General features: G+C 40.3%; 1 protein-coding gene across 3 annotated transcripts in view; it reads right to left on the reverse strand.

Moving 5' to 3' along the window:
• Positions 1–874: 874 nt before the first annotated feature.
• Positions 875–19775, reverse strand: part of METTL25B (methyltransferase like 25B) — a 35039-nt gene continuing 16138 nt past the window's right edge. For all 3 annotated transcript variants that reach the window (XM_068253558.1, XM_068253557.1, XM_068253559.1), the window contains exons 5-9: positions 16924–16986; positions 14506–14649; positions 10663–11417; positions 5641–5825; positions 875–1859 (exon numbers count right to left, since the gene is read on the reverse strand). In XM_068253558.1, coding sequence (XP_068109659.1) covers positions 1729–1859; positions 5641–5825; positions 10663–11417; positions 14506–14649; positions 16924–16986 — 1278 coding nt within the window. In that variant the 3' untranslated portion in view covers positions 875–1728. The remainder of the gene's footprint in view (positions 1860–5640; positions 5826–10662; positions 11418–14505; positions 14650–16923; positions 16987–19775) is intronic.

The raw sequence follows: 19775 nt of genomic DNA on the forward strand, positions 1-19775 counted from the left end.
ATATTCTCTTAGACAACCTCTGAGGCCCTCACAGAGCAGCTGTATTTGTACTGACCGTAGATTACACACAGGTGCACTCTATTTAGTCATTAGCACTCATCAGGCAATGTCTGTAGGCAACTGACTGCACTCAGATCAAAGGGGGCCGAAAAATTATGCACACACCACTTTGCAGTTATTTATTTGTAAAAAATGTTTGGAATCATGTATGATTTACGGTCCACTTCTCATGTGTACACCACTTTGTGTTGGTCTTTCATGTGGAATTCCAATAAAAATGATTCATGTTTGTGGCAGAAATATGACAAAATGTGGAAAACTTCAAGGGGGCCGAATACTTTTGCAACCCAGTGTAAGAGCCAGGGAAACTGGGGAATTATGTTTTATGGAGAAGAAAAGTAAGAGTGATTTTTTATCTTTTGGATTGCCTGGTTAGCATCCTCATTACTTGTTTACCAGGTAAAAATAAAGAATCGATTTTTTTATTTTATGCCTGACAGCTACACTTTAAACAGTTCTGTAATACATTCCACCCCTCACTGCCACATCCAATACGTGCTGCCTAGTGTTAGTCTATGGGGAGTTGGGACTTGCAGATAAAGAAGGCAGGGCCACACACAGTGTATGGGGAGTTGGGACCTTCCGAAAGAGAAAACTGGGCCACAGACAGTCTTATCTAACAGAACAGATGGAGGCCTGGCAGCACAGAAGAAGCCACAAATGTGGCTACCTACAGAAATCCGTAGCCGGGTAAGCAGGGGGCGGGGCAGGGCAGTGAACTAGACAGTTCTTGACCTACTGCTTGTTTTTTTCTTTGGGGTTCAGTTTGGCTTTAGCATCTACTAATTTCCATAGAAAAACTCTAACTAACCGCCAATGTCAATATATTTAATAAATAAAGAGGCTAACAATACAATACAATTGTCTTATTTTATACAGTGTGATCTGGGTTGCCTCACATCTTTCATTCAGTCTCAATTCCAGTATTACTGGTAAATTTGTTTTTGCCAGTGGTCACTGTCCCCAAAAAGTTTTTCACAGAGTTTCATACAGAGGGCCCTCTTATAATTCAGATCCAAGTGGAGTCAGGATGTCTTCTTCATAGCCGTTAAAGGGTTACCAAGGCCAATGACTAGATCTGGTGAGTATAATACTAAGGGCTCTTTCACATTAGGGCAGATTTTCTGCGTTTCAACGCAAAGGATAAAGTTTGCGTTACCCAAGGTGAAATGAAAGTCCATAGACTTTCATTTTAGCTTTCACATATAACGCAGCCTTTTTGTGCCACTGCACCCAGGCGCAGTTTTTTGGCCAACGCTAGCTTTATGCGTTACAATGTTAGTCAATGTAAAACGCACACTATGCGCGTTTTTAATCCGTTAACGCAGGCAATCAGTCCCAGAATGCAACAGAGGAACAATGTAGAAAGTTGACAACTAAAGAAAAAAAAATTACCTGCGTTTTTCTATGTGCAGTAACGCATTGAAAACGGATTAAAAACGCACACTCACTGCAGTGCAACGCATATCAAAACGCAGTAAAAGGCATACAACAAAACGTATGCTTTGAGCGTTCTCCAACGCAAGCTCTGATGTGAAAAAGAGCCCTAAATAGATTCCACTGTTTGTAAATACTGCAGTTAGTGGCTCCTTGATTCTAACTGCACATCTGAGGGTGTGGGAGAGTAAAAATTAAATAAAATAGTCTTAGTTTATACAGTGTGATGTGTTATATTCTCGAGTCACTTGCTATCTCCTGCAGTAGATCATCTATATTGTTGGTGCCTTTTGCAGCTACAAGAACCAAATTTCTTGGTGAGAACTGTGGTTTAAACAGAGGGATCACATCACAATGAAATCCTGCAGACAAAAAGAAATGTATGTAAGATACAAACATGGTCTGGAAAATACAAGACCTCTAAATCATGCAAACAACTGAGAATGTCCAGATAAAAAAAAATAGTCTATAAAATAAACAAAGTTTTATATCTCAAAGTCTAATATAACAGTTTACAGTCATTTTTAAAATCATACCTTTTAAAATGTTAAAGGTTTAAAATAAACCTGAATCAGAATGTTCTGCTCCTTGTAAGTTAATACAAGCTGTTATCAGTATAATATTTGCTCTCTGCCTTTTTTTTTTTTTTATACAGGATTTAAGTCATTTTGTATATATGAGAATGACCATTGGGTTTCGTGAAATGTTGTCACACTCCCACCAATAATATTTCCAGAGCTGGTTTTAAAATGAAGTATGAGACTTGACTGCTATGGTTAACAAGAACAAATAGCTTCCACACATGAGGTGCTGGGATGGAGGCAAGAGCAGTTTTTATATAGAACAGCTATACTGGATTAAGGACCTCTATAGCTAAGTTTCACTCACCTACCCCATATTGATGTAATAACAGCAGAATAAAATACTCAATATAATGTGTGTCAACACTTTTCATTTTCTCATAACTTAATTTTTCTGCAAGGCTGCTGTCAAATACAGGAATCTGCCTTAGCTTTGGCTCCTCCACCTTTTCAACACACAAACCTAACTGTCACAGCTTCACTGCAGTAACTGACAACTCCACAATAGGTAACAGAATTCAGTATTTTGGAATGCATAAATAAATATCTTCTGAGTGCAGACTGATTTATTGTACAGTAGATAAACTCCAAAATTCCTTAAAACCATAAAACAGGATCAAACCGATTACCTTACATTTGGAGTCCCATATTACAGGGTACCCCACTGGTAGAATGTACTCAGTGAATAAGTTCAAGTACCGCTGACCTCCAAACTGACCAACTGCAATCTAGCGCCGACAAAGGGCATCAGAGACACAGCAGCCAGCACCATTTAAATTAACTGTCAAACTTACCCCGTCCCATCAGAGGGTCGTGCCCTCTGATATGTGGCATAGCAACAACCAACCAAAGTGAAAGTAACTGGTCATGTGATCAAGTTACATGATCAAAATGAATAATCCTATCTCAAGCCTGGCCTCATCTTGTTGGTTACACCTCCCGTGGGATGACTCAAAACTAAAAAGTGAATTCTCAAGCCCCAATCATATGATCAAAGTCACATAATCGGATTACTGAACATGAATAATTCATTGAAACTAGTGAGATTCCGGTCCTGGTCACATGATCGGCCATTTAAAATAAATTGCATTGTCCAATTAAAATTCTCCTGGAAATAATCCAATTAGGAATAATCCCCAGGTCATTTGATCTCAAAAACGTTCTATTTCTACACTTGTTCATAAAACGTATTCCCCAATATCACCTTCACACAGTCACATAAATGAGTTTTGTAGATATATCTCCTATATAATAATAATCCCCGTATATCTGCGTCCTCCTGTGACAGCAGAGGAGGGCGTGTGCAGGGGGCGGGCGTTTTCGCTTGGCAGCGCTGTTGTCATGGCAGAAATGATGTATATACAGTAGAAATTTCTCCAGAAAATCAAGTATTTCTCATAGAAAAGTATTGTAGTAACACGTTTTTTCTATACACATGTACACATTTATTCCCTTTGTGTGTATTGGAAGAAAACAAAAAAAGGGAGGAAAAAAGCAAATTGGACAGAATGTCACACAAAACTCCGAAAATTGGCTGGACAAAATTATTAACACCCTTTTAAAATTGTGGATAAATAAGATTGCTTCAAGCATGTGATGTTACTTGTGTTTTAAAAACTCACACCTGAAAGGCAGATAAAGAGGAGAAAAGTTCACTTTTGAATTGTGTATTTGTGTGTGCCACACTAAGCATGGACAACAGAAAGAGGAGAAGAGATCTCCCCGAGGACTTGAGAACCAAAATTGTGAAAAAATCTAAACAAACTCAAGGTTACAAGTCTATCTCCAGAAATCTAAATTTTCCTTTGTCCACAGTGCGCAACTTTATTAAGGAGTTAGTAACCCAAGGCTAATCTCCCTGGGCGTGGAAGGAAGAGAAAAATTGATGAAAGGTTGGAACGCAGTATAGTCTGGATGGTGGATAAGCAGCTCCAAACTAGTTCCAAAGAAATTCAAACTGTCCTGCAGGCTCAGGGAGCATCAGTGTCGGGGCAAACTGTCGACATTTAAATGAAACGCTATGGCAGGAGACCCAGGAGGACCCCACTGCTGACACAGACATAAAAAAGCAAGACTACAGTTTTCCAAAATGTACTTGAGCAAGCCAAAATCCTACTGGGAAAACGTCTTGTGGACAGATGAGACCAAAATAGAGCTTTTTGATAAAGTACCTACAGTGTAATATGGTGGAGATTCAATGATGTTTTGGGGTTATTTTGCTACCTATGGCAGAAATTGATGGCAACAAAGCACTGAAGAGTTCTGAAGTAGCAATCAATGATTCCAGATCTAAATCCCATTGAAAACCTGTGGAGAGATCTTAAAATTGCTGTTAGGAAAAGGCGCCCTTCAAATAAGAGAGACCTGGAGAAATTTGCAAAGGAAGAGTGGTCCAAAAATCTGGGTGAGAGTTGTAAGAAGCTTATTGATGGTTATAGGAAGTGACTGATTTCAGTTATTTTTTTCCAAAAGGTGTGCAACCAAATATTAATTGTAAGGGTGTCAATAATTTTGTCCGGTCCATTTTTGGAGTTTTGTATGACATTCTGTCCAATTAGCTTTTTTTTTTTTTTTTTATTTTATTTTTTTTTGTTCCAATACACACAAAGGGAATAAACATGTGTATAGCAAAACATGCGTTACATACTTTTTTGCGAGAAATACTTTACTGTGTTTCTATGTTCAAGAATTAGAAATAAAACAATTATGTAGGTAGAAAAAAAAGCAAAGACTTGTAAAAGTAATACCTTTTAAATAAAACAATTAAGATCTATGCTTAGACTTTTTATGTATTTAGATTGAAAAACTAACCGGTTTCTAATGTACAGGTCTCCCTAATAATATTTTGTCCATGCCAATTTATTTCCAGTTTATCGACAATACAGAATCTTAATGTGGTGGGATGCCTGTTATGTTGGTGAAGTGCTTTGGTAGGGTGTGGCCCCGATAGCCTTTCCTAATGAGGTAAATATTTTCCCCGATCTTTTTTTAATGTATCGACTGACAAAGAACCTGTGGATTTCGGCAGCATTCATCGTTTTGTTGAGGAAGACAGAATGGGCACTGGTGCTTCAAAAATGCAGACATTAGGGTTTAGATTGTGAGCTTCTCTGCAGTAGTAAGTGACATGACTTTGGACTCAGTGTAAAGCTCTGTGGAAGAAGTCAACACTTTATGCATACATAGAGATGGAGTAAGGTGAACTGGGGCCCAAGGCAAGATAGTAACTGTGGCCTTCCCCTGATGGCCACCTGGCTGTTTTGGTAAGATATTTTTGGGGCTAACATCAACCAGGCCCCTGGTCTTTCTCCAAGCCCTAGGCATCTGGCTAGGTTTGACTTGTGGATTATCCAGCTCTATACATACATAAGAATAAAAAGTCATCATTGAGGTGATTCAGCTCTTAAAACATCTACTGTTATTGCACACAGGCCACAGCTAAAGTAATCACTATGCTGTTTAGTGAGGTGACATTACAGGGGTTCTTGTGTTAAATGTACATTACTGAAAAATACCAAAGCTCTGGACTGTCTGCTAGGCTAGCCTATAGCATAACACTGACCTTGTTCTTGTAGGAAGATCATTCTGTCCAGCAATATAAGGGTTTCCACTAGGGGAGCAAGCAGCAAGGCTAGGCTGAAGAACACCACTACATTCTGATATTGTGACAGCATGTCATTTATTGAAGCCTCATCCAAGAGGGTATCTGGGCGCAGTCCAACACGTTCAAGTCCCTGCATTACATATCTTCAAAAAAATACAATTTAATTAAAAACTGACATATTCCTCAAGAAGTCTCAAACATTCTTCTCATAATATTGTTTAGTACAGCAAAAACAGGCCATACGTAAAATGAAAATAACTTATGAAGTGACAGTGCGGTGTAAAGTTTCTCTGGTGGTGTTCTGGTCTCATTGCTATGACTATTGCTGACTGTCACAATTTCACACTTGTCATATTGCAGTCAGACCTTTAAAAAGGGGCTGTAATCCATACTATCTCAGAAAAAAACAACAACACATATATAAGTAGATAAATACTTGCTCTACTTACATAACATATGTATTGCACTGTCCACATTTTGATTTTAGTGATTTTTCTATAGTAAAAAAAAAAAGAAAGAGAAAATCCTTCTTAGGATTTCCCCTTTTCACTGTGTCTATCTTGAAGCCAATCCTGACCCAATTTCCTCCCTTAGGGCCTGTTTCCACTACATGCAGAATAGATGCAGAAAAACTGACTCCAATATATGTCTATGGGCCTGTTTCCACTAAACGCGATTTTTCTGATGCAGAATTTTTCATAGGCATTCATTGTAGTCAGTTTTTCTGCATCCAATCTGCGTGTAGTGGAAACAGGCCCTTACTCTGTCTGTGTATGCTTTGCCCGACCTCCTCCCAGTCTTCAGACACTCCCACCCAGCTCTACAGTAGAAAATGCAATGTCGCAGCAGGAGAAATATTGTCCAATTAGAGAGGAACAGAGGCGTGGGAGGGGAAAATGGGAGGCAAAGAGCTTTCAGCCAATCAGGCTACATTAGTTATGTCTGAGGGGAAAGTAAAGAAGACAAAAAAGAAAACGCAACATGCCCTGCAACATCCTTTGTGCAGCAGATGTACCCAATAAGTGCCAGGGAAACTGGGGAATGATCTTTTATGGAGAAGAAAAAGAAGAAAGATTTTGTACTTTTGGATTGCCTGGTTAGCATCCTTATTATTTGTTTACTGGATAAAAATAAACCTTTGATTTTTTATTTTATGCCTGACAGTTACAGCCCCTAGCTTTAACAAAAGGTTTCCAATAAACCCGTCAGTAAAAGTACAGGCTAGTGTTTCTGGTTGAGCTCGATGGACAAATGTCTTTTTTTCAACCCAACTAACTATGTAACACGATTTACACAAGAACAAAGGTGCACATACCTTCTTCATCTTTATCGAGATAACCTCAAGTGACATAGGATGCCTTAACTAGTTAACCACAAAGGGTTGTTTCCCCTTAAGGAACAGAGCAATTTTCACCTTTCAGCGCTCCTCCTTTTCAATCGCTAATAACTTAATCACTACTTATCACAACTATATGTTCTATATTTTATATCTAAATTATATCTATATTTATTTTATATCTATTTTTTACCACCAATTAGGCTTTCTTTCTTTAGGTGGAACATTTTGTTGAGAATTATTTTATCCTAAATGCATTTCAATGGGAATAATAAGAAAAAAAAAATCATTATTTCTCAGTTTTTGGCCATTATAGTTTTAAAATAAAATGTTCTGTTGATAAACCCCACAGATTTTATTTGTCCATTTGCCTCAGTTATTACAACATTTAAATTATTTCCCTAGTACAATGTACGGCGACAGTATTTTATTTGGAAACAAAGGTGTATTTTTCCGTTTTGTGTCCATTACTAATTACATCCCATATTTACAAAAATAACAGTATTATACCCTCACAACATATTTATTAAAAAAATATTAGTCCCTAAGGTAACTATTAATGTATTGTTTTTTAAATATGCAAATGTATTATTTGTGTAAATATGGGAGAGTTGGGGTAAGGGGTTCATTTTAATAATATATTTGTGTTTTTGGTCCCAGAGCCTTCTGTCATGCTGCCCCTACGTTTTGGAACGCCTTACCTCAACAGATCAGGACAGCCCTGGACGTATTTAAATCCAGACTGAAAACCTACCTGTTCAGTTTGGCATTTGCAGAAATATAACTTTTGTTGTGTGAATACTTCATCCTACTACCAATTACTGAATCTGAGAGAGCCTACTGTAAGTGCTTTGAATCCTATGGGAGAAAAGCGCTATAGAAATGTTATTGTATTGTATTATTAAAATAAATGTGTGTAGGTGTAATTTTACTATTTGGCCACACGATTTCCTTGAACTTTTTCTTCCTGCGCGTACTCTTAGTACACGAACAGGAAGTAACACGTGTATGCGTTACTTAGTTTGTTATAATAACCGCAGGCATCTCATTGATCCCGACGATCACTTACACAGGACTTAGATCAATGAACAGAAACTAGGTTTCCATTCACTGATCTCCCCACTAACGTGGGACGACAAGAACAACATCGGCAAATGAATATCTACGTCCCTGGGACTTCAGATGAAGTCCTGAATGGAGTAGATATACTGTACACTGTACAGTAACTAGTTAAAGGACATCAGAGGTAAAAACAAACAATTGTATTGATCCTCCTCCTAAAAATGACTTTTTTTAAGATATCACACAGTTTTCTTTTATATTTAAATCTACTGTTTCATTGTCTCTGCTCAATGACACAATCTATGAACTAGTATTGACCCTTTTTATCTCTTTCCTGCTCTCAAAAGCCATTTACTACCAGGAAAGTGTTTTATGTCTACAATTACTTATAAGTGAGGTTTACACTTTAGTCCGATCCAGTCCCGACCCGGACAGAAACTGTCAATTCATATCTGATGTTTAATTCTTTCAGACAGAGGGGAAAAAAAAAAGGAACACAGCATAGTCATTTGTGGGCCTGGCACTGTACAAACACATGTCTATCTCATTATGTCACATCACCTCAGATGCTCTTTAAAGTGAACCTGGGATGGCACAAAAATTCATACATACCTAGGGCTTCCTCCAGCCCCCTTTGGCCTGATCGCTCCTTCAGTGGCATCCTCCACGTCCTGGATCTTCCGTAAATGCTCCCGGTATCTTTGGTAGTCGGGGCTTACTGCGTATGTGCGCACCTGCCCTGCTCCCATCATCTGGAGCTCTTTGTGCATAACTCTCCTGGCCGCAGGAGCAAGATGGGGGAGCGCGCAGCAGCACTGCACATGCACCGACTGGCCAAAGATACCGAGACCCCTTACGGAAGATCGAGGAGGCAGAGGACGGCACAGAGGGAGCAATCAGGCTGGAGGGGTCTGGAGGAAGCCCCAGGTATGTATGAATTTTTTGTGTCGTCTCTGGTACACTTTAAGGTGGGCACACATGGTACATTTTTTATATTGCATTTAAAAATTTTAAAACTGCAATCAATGGATCAGAAAAATTAGCCAGTTCCGATCGACTCATATCGATAAAAATGGGAAATACATTCAGATTTCTCACTCGAATAAAGAAAAAACATAACATTTCTGTAGAAATGATCATTTTTATGGAATTGCTGTAAAATGTATTTTTTTTTTGTCTCCTGTGTGGCCACCTTAAAAGCCACCCGAATTAAAAACTTTTGCCCAAAAAGATTCTATACATACTTTCAGTAGGCTATCCACAGCAGGATCGCTGCATCCGTTTGCCCCGGCCAGGCTTTGTTTCCCTGCAATATTCTTCACCCATTAATGCATAGTCCCGTCTTGGATGCAACTCTGATAGTGCTGTGAGCATGCACCTCGCAAACATGAAGGCACAGGGAGCACGGCCAAAAGGGCATTGTGCATGGCCAAGAGTGAAATGCACATGCGTGGGTGAAGATTGTGCTGTTCAAAAGTTGCCAAGTACTTAGTACTTGTGCACACAATATAAAGCTGTCTAGTACTATTAGATGACAGTTTAAAGGACTACTGTAGGGGGGGTAGGGAAAAAAACCTACCTGGGGCTTGTAAAAAAAAAACCTATCTGGGGCTTGTAAAAAAAACGTACCTGGGGCTTGTAACGGTCCCCCGCAGACGTCCTGTGCCAGCGCAGCCACTCACCGATGCTCCTGTCCCCGCCTCTGGTTCACTACTGGAATTTCTGACTTTAAAGTCAGAAAACCACTGCGCCTGTGCAGCCATGCCCTCGCTCCTGCTGACGTCACCGAGAGTGTATTAGGCAGGCCCAGTACAGTCTGTGCCTGCGCAGTACACTCCTGGTGACAGTGGTTTTCTGACTTTAAAGTTGGAACTTCAAGAAGTTAACCGGAGGTGGGGACAGGAGCATTGGTGAGTGGCTGCGCTGGCACAGGACGTCTGCGGGGGACATTTAGAAGCTCCAAGTAAGGTCAAACATTTTTTTTCCCCCTACCCCTCTATATTACTCCTTTAAATGTAATACAGTTGGATTGTGGAATGAGTGGGGCATAAACCTAAATTCTCATATTGGTCAAGCAAGGTTGTTTATATGCTGAGTAGACAACCCCAGTACTAGTCTTATATTACAGTGCAATAATGGTCTAGAAAATTGCTTTTCAGACTATTGAAAATCTAAAGTATGTACTTTGCTTAAACTCTTGCACAGGAAAGAATGGAAACCATATAGAAATGTACAGTGTATTTAGAGAGTTTAGCCTGTCTAATTCCCCCTCATCTGTGACAAGGCACACGTTGTAATTTGATCCCTCAGCTGCCTGCCAGGCAGAAAGCTAATTGGTAAACACAGGATGTTAAAAATACATCTGCTTCCATAAGGCAGGAAGTAGACACAAATCCTGTCATCTATCTGCAGTGTATCAGCTGTAACAAATGTTTTTCTTTAAAGATTATTATGTTGTTGCGTATCTTTTAGAGCAGAGAGGAAGTTCTGAGTTCAGGTCCGCTTTAACTCCTGGGCTTTTTACAGCCTTGACCATAGTGTGTGACTAATAAAGCACTAGTGATTTATCTTTATTTACTTACTCCTTAAACGGAAGCATATGTGCCTTCTTGATAGTCTGAACACCCGGGCGTTTCATTGTAGGATCTATATGTCTGATAACAGTTTCCAACACAGCCCTGTAACAATGAATTCTTAAGATGTCACTTTCCCCTTTAAGTCGGTCTATGTAGTCCTCTATAGCATGGCAGGCTACCTCCCTAGATTTATAGGACAGTTTGTGCCCAGGTAGGCATGACACCCAGGAGCTCAATGGATATCCAAATTCTTGAGTATGCAAGTTACTAGCCACAGAAAGGACACCAGGGGGCTGTGGCACTTCAAGTGTGGTCAGTTTCATGTAGCAGCAAGCCACAGATGTTATGCCACACACGTTTGGACATTGAGCAAAATGACGCAACATGGCCACGCTAAGGTCACCACAGGCATGAAGTCCAGTTAGCACAAACTTCTGGTCCAGTTTGGATGAAGTCAAATTATGACTTGAACATTTTGCTGTTTTAATTGCATCGTTATTATAAGCCATCTCTGAGCACATTACTTCTTCTGACTTAAGATCTTTACAGGTAGATACAATACTTGATGTGTTTGGGTCTTGAAATGTCAGCCTTGTGCCGTCAGCCATTTTGTTTTCTCCCACAGTTTGCAACGTGGTATTCATTATATTGTTATTGAGCTGGCTCACAAAATCTTTCCATGATGCCTGAGGGTCTATGCATGCCAAGACATGCTGTGGGCATTTTGCAGATGGGATTCTTGTCAATTCAAAACTTATATTCTAAAAATAAAACATGATATATAACAATGGTAAACATGATATATACATGATACATAAAAATGGCATTTGAAAACATTTATACAGAAATACAAATCTAAATGTACAAGTGAAGTAAAATGATAAAAATAAATAAAAATGTGTACTATTCCTGTGCTGAGCATTACTTGCCCTTCTTGTGGACTAGTCTTCAGAAAGAGAGATACTGTAGTGCAAAGCTGTATGAAAAGAGCCACATACAGTTTCCCCCAAATGGTGACAGCTAAACCTTGAAAAGCTGAAGAACAGCTTTTTGATTTAATTTTTAAAACTACTCTTACACTAGCAGGATATTCGGACTTACAACAGCATCAAAACACAGCAGATAAGGAAATACAAATTGTATACTGTATGTTTTAAAGGAAGTCTGAAGCTATGCTGAAAAAAAGAAAATGGATATTCACCTAAGGAGTGGGAATGCTCTGGGTCCTATAGCTTTCTCCCCGCCATGGAGTCAAGTCCATGAGGATGAGTGTATAGCGCAAAATAATTGTCGGGTTTACTTGTCTCTGTGGGTGTGCTGAAACGCCACTGCATATCTGATATCATGTCATCCACCTTGTGTACCACTGATGTAAAGCCTTTGATGCCTGGATAAAATCACATGCTTGGAACTACTGGTGCCCAGGTTTGTCTCTTCTTTTTAAATGCTCTGGGTCCCATAGTTCCCGTTCCACTCTTTCACGCTCGCTCTCTTATGCACTCGCACATGCTCAGTACAGAGCCGCCCGTCTTCGGAAGCACTCGGGCTCCCGAAGACTTCTGAAGCCTCCCGTAGCAGGAGATTTGTGCAGAAAAGCCTGCGTTGGAATGAGGGGACCAGGAGAGGAACGGGAAGGTATAGGGCCGAGAGCTTTCCTCCTCCTTATCTTTGGTGAGCATCTGTTCTTTTTCAGAATACTTTCAGATTCACTTTAAATTAATTTCAAAGCACTCCTTGGCATAGATCTGTACAAAGAAGTCAGACGGTTCAGTAAGTGGTTTTAAAAATAAAGAAAACCATGACACCCTTATGATGAGATGGACTTGTCCAAAACCTGTCAGTAAGGGGTCAGAACCATCAGATTTAAAACACTTAATGTAAGTGACATCTACCTAAAAATAAAGTTATTTACAGTGCATTTTACTCTGGGAGAAAAGTACATCTTATACATATATATATGTGTACTCTTTTTATTAAACAAAGTTTATTGAGAAAAGTTTAGTGTTAAATAGGCATTCATATACAATAACTTAACCAAGTAACACCACAGTAAAGACAAGTATGCATATAACAGTAAAGGAAAAGCTGTCAATATCAGTGCAGCATAGGAGACAAAACCAGGTCTCCATAAATTAATAATATATTATATATATATATATAATATACTTCGTATTCCAGCCCCCCCATATCATATTAAACCGATGCAGGCTTTATTCATTGACACAATGAATGTCCTCATTGAGGCACCAGGTTTTACCCGGACAGACTGCTGTTGTGTACTCTTACTAACTTTTGCCTGAGGAAGTGGGTTGACACCTGCGAAACGCATTGCGAATATCCCCTGGAGTGTACCAATAAATCTGCTTTGTTTTTGAATACACAGCTTGTTGTGTCTGCTTGCAGGAGGTAAGTCCACCACTGCCTCCTAAGCATTTTTAAACCTTTTAACAATTTATTTTATTCTTTTAGCGTCTTCATTACGCTTTATATAATATCCACCCCTGGTGGAGAGGGATACCCCTTTTTTCCTGTCTACAGAGAGCCACTTCCTATTCCTGAGTGAGGACAGGTTAATCTCATCACCTGCCTATTACAGTAGTTGCCTGGAGGTAACCCTGGTTTGTGAGTATAACATTGTACTCTCTCTTCATATTAGCCAATTATGAGTACCTACTACACTATATTTTGGCTCTCAGTTCTCTCCTTTATATACAGCCACAATCTTGTTCAGTTTAAATAAGCTGGGTATGCCATGACCAGTCACCAATGTAATAAAGGAGGATAACTGGAAAAGGAGAATAGATCTAGCTTCACATCTCCACCACGGGGGAGGGGAATCATATATAGCACAGTCCAGTGGCCCAGCTTAGCCTCTCAAGGTAATAGTGCCACACACTGGGAAGACCAATACCACACTGTAGGGATGTTTAAATAGGAAGCGAGACCTAACCCTCACCAGTTTATTACACCAAATAAAGCAGTTCAATTGAGCTTGCATAGGGTCCAGAGTTTGTTTTGGAACCATAAAAGGTAACATTCGAAATAAACTTGGGAATCAACTTGGGAAGCAGAATCATTTAGCAGGCCAAACAGCACCCAGCCATGAGACCTTGTATTGCATCCAGCTCTTAAAGAGAAACTCCGACCAAGAATTGAACTTTATCCCAATCAGTAGCTGATACCCCCCTTTACATGAGAAATCTGTTCTTTTTTACACACAGACCATCAGGGGAGCTGTATGGCTGATATTGTGGTGAAACCCCTTCCACAAAGAAATTCTGAGTATGTACTCTTTGCAGTTTCCTGTCTGTGAACTCTGTTGCATTGTGGGAAATAGCTGTTTACAGTTGCTTCCAACTGCCAAAACAGCAAGCAGCAGCTACATTACTTGCCAGCAGTAAAAATGTCACCATGTGATAAATGTCAGAATATAAGTCAGGGATTTCAAATATTTTACAATGGGCAAACACTGACTAAATCATTTCTACATAATTATTGTAAAAATGAAGCACTTTTTTACTACATTATTTTCACTGGAGTTCCTCTTTAAGCATGTTAAGGGGACGAAACATAGGAGGAATATTAGCCTCATAAAAGTTACGGCACAACGGGATTAGATATACACCTAGGTATTTATGTGTTCACATGTATTCTACATTTCAATTCTAGAGTTTTTAGTGCCCCTTTAACTAAAAGCTCAAAACATTGTTAATACACAGAATAAAACTGCCGTGTTGCCCAGTATTGTGCAAAGTAATATATATTTGAGCTTTCCTGGCTGCCAGCTGAAAATGTAACATACAAATTCACGTGAACCCAAACTATTCTTGTGGATGCTTTCCCAGTTACCTTTTTAGGCTGAATCATCTCTTTCTTTAACATGTATAGAAAGTCTTGGTCAAATTTGGATGCCATAGTGACAAAGCGACTGTCCGCCTCCACAGCTGTGACATTCAAGCCAAGTCCAAAGGATAAGACCCTGGATAGATGCCCCTAAGAAATAAGCACAGTGCACATAGCATATGATAACCAATTACAACCAGAAAACCGTGCCTTTTATCCATCTGTCCCTGTAAAGGCTCATACACACTGGGCACAACTGTCGCCACAAACACGTGGCACGCGCCTGTCTGGGCGACAGTTGCCCCGTGTGTATGAGGCACGAACCCCGAACTGTCGCCGGAGACAGCAGTTGCCGTGCGATTGAAAAGTTCAAAGGCCGGCAACTTCTGTCTCCGCAACTATAGCTAGTCCACCACGCGTACTGCGTGTGTATGTGCGGACTAGCGACAGCTACCCACAGCCAGAAGGGAGCTTCCAGTGGAGGAACGAAACTTTCGGCGACAGCTTCCGCCACGTCTCTACCTGTTGGGCAGAGACGTGTAGACAGCTGTCGCTCAGGCGGAGCTGTCGCCGAGCTGTTGCGCACACGTCTCCTGTGTGCTAGCAACAGCAACAACTGTAGCCCATGTGTATGAAGCTTAAGAGGAACTGCTGGACAAATATTTAGCAACCTTGATGTCACTGTGCTCCTGAATTATAAGCATCGGTATATCAATAGCTCCCTCAATGGCCCGGGGTATAAGGGGGCCAATCCCTCTCCCTCCCCCCTTTATGCAGAGCAGTGTGCACATACTTACAGTGCCGCAGCTCCACTGGGGTGTGACGATACAGCCCAAATCGCTAAGCAGTGCCATGATTCGGCTGCAGAAATCTGCAGCATGCCATCCAGATTTATCTGCAACTATGTGGGGGAAAAAAATTGCAGTCTTCTCCGAGGTCAAATTAAGGCTAGTTTCACACTGTAAAGTGGCATTAGCTATGCGGTGCATCACATACACCAAAAACAGGCCTTCAGGGAACACCACCGTGTTAGTACACAGTGTTCCCTGTCTGGCATTTGGCCAAGCAGGAAGTGACGCACGCTTGCGATCACTTCCTGCTTCCGGTATGCAGAAGTGCATGGAAGCGTATTGTAAAAATACGCTTCCCCGCATGCACACCGCCAACTTCTTTAAAGAAGCCTGTATCGTCATAGACTAACATGGTACTAGCTTCCGGTCCGACGCAGATCGCCACATGGTACCGTAGGTGTACACTAGCATTAAATCGGGCACTTCCGGCGCAGCGTACCGCAATGTGGAAGTATGAACTTCCCCATAGGCTATCACTAGGCTGCGGTAGCAGTGCTGCAATTTGCAGCTACGCACCGTGCCAGTGTGAAAGGTCTCTAAAGGTTAGCAAACCGGAGTTGCGGTCTCATGTAATCACCCATATTGAGAATCTATATTCTTATAATTTTTTTATAACAAAAGTGGAATATCCCTTAACGCTTTGTCCAATGGGTACAGACTAACCAGCAAGCTCATGGTGACCCAGAACTCATTGGAGTGTGTAAGGGACTACAATACAATGGTCCTAAAAGCCCCCTTACTAAGATGTTAAGAAAAACAAAAAATTGCTTTCCTAAAACTGTTTTAGGAAAGCAATTTTTTGTTTTTCTTAACATCTTAGTAAGGGGGCTTTTAGGACCATTGTAGTCCCTTACACACTCCAATGAGTTCTGGGTCACCATGAGCTTGCTGGTTAGTCTGTACCTCTCGGTTTACAAGCCCTACTCCATAGAGCCAAATTAATCCATGCCATGCACTGAGGAGGATCAAACAATCCGAAACAGTCTGTATGCATGTTGGATTATTATGGCTCTGTACAATTTAACAAGCTGACACATCATTGCATTCCAGCGGTTCTGGAGGTGTGTTTAGCTTCTAAGGGTACAATAGTTAATTTGCATATATTCAGCAGTGGTGCTCTGGGAGACATCTCGAGCTCACTCCAACCTGAATTATCGCAAATTCTTTCTGTTTTAGGAAAGCAATTTTTTGTTTCGCTTTGTCCAATGTAGGTCGCTATCGGTTGTATCACGGAACGTGAAAAATGCTTCTAAAGTGTAACTTTTGTAAAAGACATCCACTGTTTTATGTGTGGACCAGCACCAGATTTTCATATCTGCATCCTATTTTCCTCTGCAGCGAGCATTTCACCCATACAGGACTGTTCAACTGATACACAGATGCAACTATTTTAGTTCCCTGTCAGTACCTCCTGGCTACCAGCTGACAAAGCAAAGAGTAAAAGGTAGCCCGGGACAGCCACAGTGGTAACTACTGCCAACCCAATGCCCTAATGACTCAATGTTATAAGTCCTAGACATCTGTATGATGTTATTGTAAGCACAGTTTATCTAATGGAATTTGCTGTACATACCTGACCAGAGCCGACGTCCACAACCTGGTCACATTTTGTGGCATCGCTCAATTTCTTCACCAACTGCAAAATAAAAAGATATAACTATATTACAGGTACGCATAGCGATATCAGGTGCTACGCGGCCACGTCCCAGTGCCGAAGTGATCTGCTTCGGTCAGAAGTGTTTAATGTGTATGGTGGACAACAACATACTGTATGAATAATACTTTTTAACGACTAACTAAAAAAAGTTTTATATGCAAACAAACACACACAACCACAATATTTGTTGGTGCCCATCTATATAAAAAGAACCCGCAATGGTCTCTGAAATAGATTGAAACTGGTAAAATTAATTGGCGCCCATCATGTGTTCTTTGCTTTAGAATTTTGAATTAACAGAATGTTTAAAACAAAAGAAACTGGCATAAACATACCTTTAATTAATGGCAATTATTATTATTTATATAGTGCTAACATCTTCCGTGTCACTGTACAGAGTATATTGTCTTGTCACTTATCTGTCCCTCAGAGGAGCACACAATCTAATTCCTACCATAGCCATGTGTATGTATAGCCATGTATTTATCGTAGTCTAGGACTGATTTAGACGGAATACAATTAGCTTATCTGTATTTTTTTGGAATGTGGGAGGAAACCGGAGTGCTTGATGGAAATGCACACAGACATGGAGAGAACATACAAACTCCATGTATATAGTGTCCTCGCTGGGATTTGAACAGGGGACCCAGCGCTGTAGTTTGATCCTTTAATTGACAATAAGATCTCTGCACCTCGGAGGTAGTTTGGTCTACTCTTCCTAAGACATTGCCGCAGCTGTATCAGGTGTGAGGGGTGACTACTCCAGACTGGACAGGACTTTGACAGGATTTTTTTAAATTAGAAATTTGTATTGATGTCCGAGCAGTTAGAACATACAATAGACATATCAAATGCAATCAAATGAACAGTCATATAAGGACATCATTTTTTTAATTTAACAAAATGACATATTACTTGAATAATCTCAACAAGACTTAAAGTGAACCTTAAGCCAGAAAAAAAAATGAGTTTTACTCACCTGGGGCTTCTACCAGCCCCCTGCAGCAGTCCTGTGCCCTTGTAGCCACTCACTCATCCTCTGGTCCCCCTGCTGCCAGCTAATTTCGTTTTTGCCGACAGGCCCGTACGGAATTCACGGGCAGCTCATTTTGTATCAAAATTTACGGGCTGCCCGTAAATTTACGGGCGGTTGGCAACACTGCACCCAGTTTGAGTTTACTAAGCTTACCTAATTTTGCTAAGGTCATTCCAATAAGGCTCTTGAGTGACCGATAGAAGATTGAAATTTAGACCATTTTTTAGCACAGCTATACTCCGTTTATTTTATACAGAATAGTAAAAACAGCTTAAAAATAGCATAAAAATAGCATAAAAACAAAACTTACATACGGGGCCCATGCAATGGGAACCCCGAGAAAGTTGCACGCGTGTATGGGTCAGCGGTAAAGGACAGTATGAAGGTGCCGCCTGTCTCCTTCCCGACCGGTTTCGCAAACTAGCGTCATCAGGGGATTAAGGATACAAGCGGCTGGCACCAAATATATAAACTTTTACAATAAAGAAAGGGGTGGGGCTATGAACACCAACAGTCAAGACCCCTCCAATAGAGTATAGATCAGACTCTACTAGGAGAGTGACTATAACCCAGATCAATACACATTATTATTATTATTTAGTATTTATATAGCGCCGACATATTACGCAGCGCTGTACAGTGTGTATATATATATATATATATATATATATATATATATATATATATATATATATATATATATATATATATATATATATATATATATATATATATATATATATATATTTCTTGTCACTAACTGTCCCTCAAAGGAGCTCACAATCTTATCCCTACCATTGCCACATGTCTATATTATGTAGTGTAAGTACTGTAGTCTAGGGCCAATTTTTAGAGGGAGCCAATTAGCTTATCTGTATGTTTTTTGGAATGTGGGAGGAAACCAGAGTGCCCGGAGGAAACCCACGCAGACACGGAGAGAACATACAAACTCTTTGCAGATAATGCCCTGGCTGGGATTCGAACCAGGGACTCAGTGCTGCAAGGCGAGAGAGCTTACCACTACGCCACCGTGCTGCCCACACACATTGAAAACAATGGGATATAAGATTAGAAGCTTGAAGTCTCCAGTGGCTAGACAGCACAGTGGTCAAGGGCCCTGTCTCTGACACAGGAATCCCAGGATCAAGTCCCGGCAGCCAACCATGTTTTTTTTTTTTTTTTTTTTCCTTTTTTTTTTTACTATAGTATGCAATACATACTGGCATATATAAAACCAGAAAGTGCACATTATAGAAGGTGAATAAGTGAAAAATTACCTAGACAGAGCCAGATAGATATTAAGTGAAAGCCAAGGTCCGAGAATACAGAACTGAATAGTGAATAAATGGCCGGCATAGGGAACTTACAAAGAGTTCCCTATGTTTTTCCTCTTTGTAAGTTCCCTATATATGCCAGTATGTATAGTAAAAAAAAAAAAAGGAAAAAAAAAACAGGGTTGGCTGCCGGGACTTGATCCTGGGATTCCTGTGTCAGAGACAGGGCCCTTGACCACTGTGCTGTCTAGCCACTGGAGACTTCAAGCTTCTAATCTTATATCCCATTGTTTTCAATGTGTATTGATCTGGGTTACAGTCACTCTCCTAGTAGAGTCTGATCTATACTCTATTGGAGGGGTCTTGACTGTTGGTGTTCATAGCCCCACCCCTTTCTTTAGTGTAAAAGTTTATATATTTGGTGCCAGCCGCTTGTATCCTTAATCCCCTGATGACGC

Source organism: Hyperolius riggenbachi, chromosome 9 (assembly GCF_040937935.1).
Source record: "Hyperolius riggenbachi isolate aHypRig1 chromosome 9, aHypRig1.pri, whole genome shotgun sequence".
NCBI classification, from domain to species: domain Eukaryota; kingdom Metazoa; phylum Chordata; class Amphibia; order Anura; family Hyperoliidae; genus Hyperolius; species Hyperolius riggenbachi.